Source organism: Chenopodium album, chromosome 12 (assembly GCF_948465745.1).
Source record: "Chenopodium album chromosome 12, dcCheAlbu1.1, whole genome shotgun sequence".
NCBI classification, from domain to species: domain Eukaryota; kingdom Viridiplantae; phylum Streptophyta; class Magnoliopsida; order Caryophyllales; family Amaranthaceae; genus Chenopodium; species Chenopodium album.
The window spans coordinates 53,099,355-53,106,595 of record NC_137845.1 but is presented as its reverse complement, the minus strand read 5'-3'; the positions used below and the strand labels follow the sequence as shown (position 1 = coordinate 53,106,595).

General features: G+C 36.8%; 1 protein-coding gene across 1 annotated transcript; it reads left to right on the top strand.

Annotated features, from left to right (window-relative positions):
* Positions 1-361: 361 nt before the first annotated feature.
* LOC145571351 (uncharacterized) lies at positions 362-3,160 on the top strand. The gene is made up of 6 exons (XM_081630399.1): positions 362-445; positions 545-757; positions 1,066-1,170; positions 1,259-1,427; positions 1,620-1,696; positions 2,978-3,160. The coding sequence occupies exons 1-6, from the start codon at positions 362-364 to the stop codon at positions 3,158-3,160; spliced, it is 831 nt and encodes a 276-aa protein (XP_081486525.1).
* The last annotated feature ends 4,081 nt before the right edge of the window (positions 3,161-7,241 follow it).

The window sequence follows — 7,241 nt, the reverse complement described above, 5'->3', positions numbered from 1 at the left end:
ACAAAAAAGTGGAAAAGAATCAGAAAAGATCCCGAAACAATCTAAGTCTTTACGACCAAAAGCACTTCCGGATTGACCTCTAGACATAGATTTTGACGACAATGAGGAGGTTCTAACCATAGGTAAATATTTCCCATTTAAATTAGTACTTTAATTTTTTAAACTGATTATTTCTTTTACCTTACTTTTCGTATTTAAATCAGATGCCAATGGTAATACTACATCAGTAAGTGGTATAATTATGCCAATTGACGTTTGGAGTAATAATGGCGTCCAATACTATTTTGAATTCAATGATCTATGCCAGCCAATTAGGAAAGGTGGACATATTTTGGTTAAATTCATTAGTATGATTGCAAAGATGGAAAGCCGTTGTCCAGTTGGGGAAAAAGATTGGCATGCAATCGACAAGCATTTCAAAGGGAAGATAATAACAGATATAAGAGTAAGTATATTTGTCCCTAAGCCATCCCTTTTTATTGCCAAAACATACATAATTAGCCGGTCTCTTATTTATGTTTATAACTAATTATATTTACTGAAGGAACACTTTGTGATTCCTCTTGGTGCGGAATATGACAACCAGGCTCTCAAGCATGCCAATAAATGTTGGAGGCAATATAAATACTCTCTAAAACAACAATATTACAAGCCAGAACAGAAGACATTAGATCAGATTTGCAATAATGTGCCACATGAAATTACTAGTAGTAATTGGGTAAAGTTGGTGAAATATTGGGATTCGAATAAAGGGAAAGTATGTTCAATACTTAGCTTACTGTGCATGAAGCAATATTTAATATCTAATTCATAATTATATAATAAATACATACTCTTTGAATGTCAGTGCAAGATATGTCAGAATGCGGTAAAAAAGCACGAGCCTCCCAAAATCAGTTTCATACATCTGGCTCTAAAAGTTTTGCAAACCGACAAGCTGAATATGTATGGAATATATATGTCATTTTATAATTACCTAGGATTGTATTTAGAGCATGTCTTTTTATATGCGGTTGATATTGTTGACTTTTCATATTAAAGTTCCTGTTGCTTTATTATTTATAGGAATATGAACATGGACAGAAAATGAGCTTGTTAGAGCTGTGGATTAAAACCCATACGGGTAAAGACGGAAGCTTTCTTCCTAACACAGTCACTGAAGATTTTGTGGTATGGTTTTGTGACAGATTTATGGTATGATTTTGTTCAAATTTTGTGGTATAATTTTGTCCAAATTTTGTGGTATAATTTGGTATAGGATGATGTTAAAGCTAAGGTTGAAGAGCTGAGGATGATGCACCCTAAGATGTCTGAACAAGAGCTCGAAGATGAAGCATTTCAGCAAACTATGTATGGCAATGAGATTCCCGATCGTCCTGTGGGTCACGGACTAGGGGTTAAAAAGGGGGACATTTTCGGAGTACGCGGTGTGTTAAGGAAGGAAGGGTATGGAAAATTTTAAAAGAGGACTATTGTGATGGATAGTGTTAAAGAAGAAGTGAATGCTTTGCACAAAAAAAATGATACACTATCTCAAGAAAATGATAAGCTGAAAGACCGGGTCGGACACAACAATCTTCTTCTTAAAGCGCTTGTTGGACAATTTTCTCATATTGTAGGTGCAGTTCGTCAAGGGAATGCATCTCCTGATCTTTTAAACAAAGCATCTGAATTCTTAGGAAAGGCAAAGCATCAGGTAACAAAGTCACATTTCTCTTTATAACTGAAAACAGAACTGAAATCCAGAACTGAATTCAGATCTGAAGTTTAGAATTGAAAATCAGAGTTGGAATCAGAACTGAAATTCAAAATGCTTGTGTGTGTGTGTGTGAAATTCAGAGCTTGTGTGTGTGTATGTGTGTGTGTGTGAAAGTCAAAGCTTGTGTGTGTGTGTGTGAAAGTCAAAGCTTGTGTGTGTGTGTGTGTGAAAGTCAAAGCTTGTGTGTGTGTGTGTGTGTGTGAAAGTCAGAGCTTGTGTGTGTGTATGTGTGTGTGTGTGTGTATGTGTAATAATAATTTGCCTAATGTTCTCTGCTTGTCTGCCCTGCTCCCCTGCTGCTTGTCTGCCCTGCTCCCCTGCCTAAGCTGCTTGTCTGCCCTGCTGGGGCTTTGGATGCAACTTTTTAAATAGAATAAAGTTACAACCTTTTGACCTTAATAATGCTAAATTAAAGATGAAAGTTCTTCAAAAATGGTTCAATCTATAAAGCAATTTGAGTTCTTTTATTTTAGCAGCAATACCAGCAGAATCATGACTCACATCCTATAACCTACGATACTCGTAATCGGGGACTCGGGGTAATTGTGTCAAACAAGAGTACTTGTCCATTTTTCTGACTTGGCTACTGTATAAAGAAGAAGGTGGATTAGCCCCTTTCTCTTTTGGTATATAGATATTCTATATGGTTGCTTTTACTTTTTAATAATTGTCAGCCTAGGATAACATGTTTATAGCTCAAAATGGTGTGTAGTGTAATCTATGGAAGATGTTGAATGTGTTCTTTAAAGCATCTTGCTTTATTTGGTCATTCTCTGATGTTTTTTTCAAGTTTTTTTGAGAATTAACTGAGGTATTTGAAATTTCTCCCTAAAGGTCATGAAGCCTTTTTTGGGATAAATGTTTGTCTGCTACATGCCTTGAAGTTTATTTATTTCTTTGAGTTCAGTTGTTTGGCCTCCTTATTCTTTCACTGCTGTAGTGTTGGCCGATGCATAGAAAAAGGTACGGCTATGTCCTAGCTTACTACATGACAACCGATTTTAATTTAGGAGTTTAGTTCTATCTTCTCACAATTTTTATCCTTGTGAACTTTCTGGGGTGATGGTATTATTCTTAGTCATAGGCCCTTATGATCTTGATTTTTTGACATCTTTTTGCATATATTTCTTTTGATTCTATACTTCATGCTCTAAACTAAGATGTGTGTTATATATCACGGTGGAGATGATAACTCAGCCTTTTTGCTACATTGTTTAGTTGGAAGATTGTGCTGTCGGATCTGTATTAGCTTCTAGGGATTACATTCAACAGAAAGATAACAAGTCCTCAATCCCCACAAATGATTACATTCCAACTTCTAGAACAATAGTATACAACTTAAGACTCTTCTATTTCACAATAACTCTCTTAAGCTTTCTAATGGACAACAAGAAAGCTTAAATAATTATAGGCCTACTTTAAAGATTTATATATGTGCATTGTACATAATTAATTGCCTAGATTAAAGTATAATGTCCGTGTTATTGTCTCAAATCGATTATGAATCTTGAGCCTATATTGTGTAATGTACTAATTTATACTTTGTATTTTTTTTTTTTGAAGATTGGAAAAGGCAATGTAGGTGCAACAAGAAAATAGGCCGGGACACTTGAGCATCAAAACAAGCGACTATATCGTCTATAAGGCCATCATCTATGTATTTTGGTTTTTAGTCTTATATTAGTGATGTAATTATTTAGGGACAAGCTACTATATATAATATGCGACGTTATTTTTTTTTTTATTTTTAATTTTATTAATTGTGTTGATGTTTTCTTTTTATAAATTTGGTAATTAACTACGTACTCTTATTATTGTTGATTAATTATTGTTTTATTATTTTTTTTAAATCTAGTTATATAGAATATTTGTTTATTTTAATTTTTATGTTATTAATTTAATTTATGATAAATTTAAACAACTATAATGTATGTATGATTGTAATAATTTAATAAAAAGAAAAAAAAAGCTTAAAAAAAATTCTACACGCTTTTTAATGTCTACATATTTGCACATTTTCAAATTTCAAAGAGTTTCCCGCCATACCATAGGCTGACACGAATAAATGCAAGTCAACAAAAAGCGTCACTAAAAAACTACACACATTTGGGATAATGCGCGAAATACATAATTTTCGACGCTTCGTATATTAGTTAGGACACAAAAAAGCGTCGATATTCTCGACGCTTTTTTGTGTCCCTGAAAATTTTCGACTCACGTATTTTCGACGCTTTTTAACAGCGTCGAGAAATAATTTTTCGACGCTTTTTAGCGTCGATAAAAGGCCTAAAAAGCGTCCAGAAAACACGCTTTTTGTAGTAGTGCATACACAATACACAAACCATCTAAATAATTAATGAGAAGGTTAGAGTGTTGCTACAATCATTAGCTAAATGAAGTTTGTCAAATCAAATCGATACCTTAGCTTGGCTTGATACATCCTCACACTAAGGGCCTGTTCACATTTATTTAATTTCAGTTTAGTTCAGTTCAGTTCAATTCAGCTCCAATCAGTTCAGTTCAGTTCAGTTCAGCTCCAATCAGTAATCACGCGGCGGTAATACGCCTAAGTCTATCTCTACGGTATAATTATACGTATTATACTAGTATTTCTGTAGAGGGAGATTTGGGGTGTTACAAAGCGGTATCAATTTTCAAGGTCCTAAGAAGATTAAAATTGGAATAGTAATTAAAATTGTGGGTAGACTTAAGAGGGCATATAGGATAGATAGAGTTTCGCATTTGTGTATGAGTTAAAAGCCTTATTTTACTTAAAAACTATTTTCCTATTTGTGGAAAGATGAATGAGAAAAGGATGCTCGAGTTCTCTACGGAGGCCTATAATGGGTACGACTCTCTGTCTAGGAAAGGCTCTCCTCAACGTCATAGGTAACTTTCCTGGGAGACGCGGGCTCGACCGTCCTATAATCATGATTCAAGTACATATTTATTATTTTCGAAAATAAAAAGAATTGAAATTATTTGAAACTTGAGTATGCGATTATGTGTGCATTAAAGTTGGTGTGAAAACACCTTGAAGTGAGTATAGGGGGTTCCGAAATTTTAGAGTATTACCCTTGGTTGGGTGATTTTGAGTTATACTTGGTTTATTGAGTTATGAATTGCTTATTGCAAATGGATTTTGAATTGGATTGTTTGTGTGATTTGGCATTTAATTAATTGTTTTGCATGTGTGTGTGTGAAACAGATGGAAAAGATTGATCAAATGAGACATCAATATTTTGACATTCATTATTTGAAAGATAGTGGAGTCTCAGTTAGTGAATTCATGACTGGAATTTGTACTTTGGCCTTGACCCTTTGTGAGAAGTATGGTGAGGAAGCCTTGACCCAACAACCTTGGATGGTCCTTCTGGCTTTGGCCCATTTACCTAGGATTAAGAAATACCAACCTCTCTTTGACAAATATGGGGATGTGATCAAGGAAGATGGAACAATGTGGAATGAGAAGCATCATCATGAAGGGAAATGGTTAGCAACCATGTCTAGCCTTAAGAGGGACTTGCACTATGTGGAACGCAAGTATGAACCTAGGAGGAAAGTTGTGAAAATTCCCACGATCCCAAAAGATCGAACCTTAGGACCTAATGACCAAATGTACTTCTTAAATGCCGAAGTACCTTTTTCATACCCAAAGAAGCGACATGAGTATGTGGAATCTAGTGATGAGTCCATACCACCTCTTGGTAGGAGCAAGCATTACCGTTCTCTTAGCCAAACTCCAAGCTATGAATCTTCAGAACAACCTAGCCCAAAAGTCCATTTCCATGTTGCAAAAAGGCCCAGAACTCGTTCTCAAACTGCAAAAGAAATAGCCCAAAACCCCAAAGCTTCTTCAAGCCAACCTCGTGGGGATGTAAGCCCAACAAAAAGCCCAAGTTACACTCCTGGCCCGGACAGAAATATAAGTAAATCTGAGTCAAGCTCATCAGGCCTTATTCCAAGCTATAGTGGTTATAACCCAACTTTCATGGCCGAACCAAGTAATAGAAGTGAGGATCCGGATTATGATCCTATTGAAGATGGTTATGCTCATAGTGTTATTTGATTGAATGATTTTTGAACTATGGTTTTGTTTCATGTCTCAATAATTGTCCTAAATGACAAAGTTGTATTTTCATTAATTATTAATGAAATAAACTGAATTATTTGAAATTTCTCTATGTTGTTAAATGAATTAAATGCTTATATGATAAAACTTGTTTTAATTTTCAAAGTGTGATAATTAAACCCAGGAAGTATGTCTGCAAGAATGAGAGACCAAGTGAAAAGTAAGCGCACTGGTTCCAAAGTTGGGAAGGTCCTTAAGCAGTTAGGCCGTATTACTGAGAACATCACGAAAGTGGTGAAAAAGGAACACTGAAATCCCGAGCTTGATTCCTATAGTGAAGTCTTTAAGAGGGTAGCTACAGCTAAACCACTTGTTTACTTGGGAAAGGAGGACCCAGCTAGCCTTGAAAACTAGATTAGGGAGTTTGACAAATTGTTTGATGCTATCAATTGCCCAAGTGAGATGAGGGTGAACAATGGGGTGTACTACTTGAGGGAGGAAGCTGATTTATGGTGGGCCCAAAGAAAAGATGAGCTGTTGAGGAAACCAAACTTTGGGTGGGATGAGTTTAAGGAAGCCTTGAGAGAAAAGTTTTACCCTTCCTACCTTAGAAAGTAGAAGTGCATGGAGTTTACTAGCCTAAGGATGGGGAACATGTCAATTAGTGAATATTACAACAAGTTCATTGAGTTGATGAGGTTTGCCCCGGAAGTAGTCCTTACTGAAACCATCAAAGCTCAGAGATTTGAGCAAGGCTTAACCTTGACCCTCCAAGGGAAGCTAGGGGGAGTGACCTTTGAGACTTTGGATGAAGTTTATGGCCGTGCAGCCCATCTGTACGGAATTAAGGGGAGAGAGATGGAGCAGGTTGGAGAGAAAAGGAAGAACCCGGACTCTTTTCACGGGGGTGAAAAGAGGCACAAGCCCAATGGGAATTACCAAGGGAATTCTGGTGATAGGAGGGACAACAAGGGAAACTTTGGGAAGGGGAATGGAGGCCAGTCTTCCAACCATAAGGGGAGTGGGAACCAAAGGGGTGAGAAACCCAAGAGAAGGTATTTCTGCAAGCGGTGTGAGAAAGACCACCCAGGGAAGGACTGTGAGGGAAACCTGGTAACTTGTCGTTACTGTCAGAAGTTGGGACACCGTGAGTACGAGTGTTTCAAGAAGGAAGCTGATGTTAAGTCAGGGAAGGTGAAAGAGTCTAGCGCACCTAGCAAACCACCTCAATCTAGTGCACCTACAACCAAGGCTGGAACCAGTAGCGGTGCGGGAAGTGCCCCAAAAGGTCGTGTGTTCGTGATGAATAGCCGTCAGGCCGAGTCTGCTAATGATGTGGTAATTGGTGTTTTCTTTATAAGTTCATCTTCTGTGAGAGTCTTGTTTGATTTAGGGGCGTCGCATTCTTTT

What these genes read in the sequence shown, in the direction of transcription:
- LOC145571351 (XM_081630399.1), top strand. Translation starts at nt 362, where the DNA reads ATGGAAAGCCGTTGTCCAGTTGGGGAAAAAGATTGGCATGCAATCGAC. An exon ending in AGATAATAACAGATATAAGA is followed by an intron (nt 446 to 544) that starts GTAAGTATATTT and finishes TATTTACTGAAG; the next exon opens with GAACACTTTGTGATTCCTCT. An exon ending in GGACATTTTCGGAGTACGCG is followed by an intron (nt 1,428 to 1,619) that starts GTGTGTTAAGGA and finishes CTCATATTGTAG; the next exon opens with GTGCAGTTCGTCAAGGGAAT.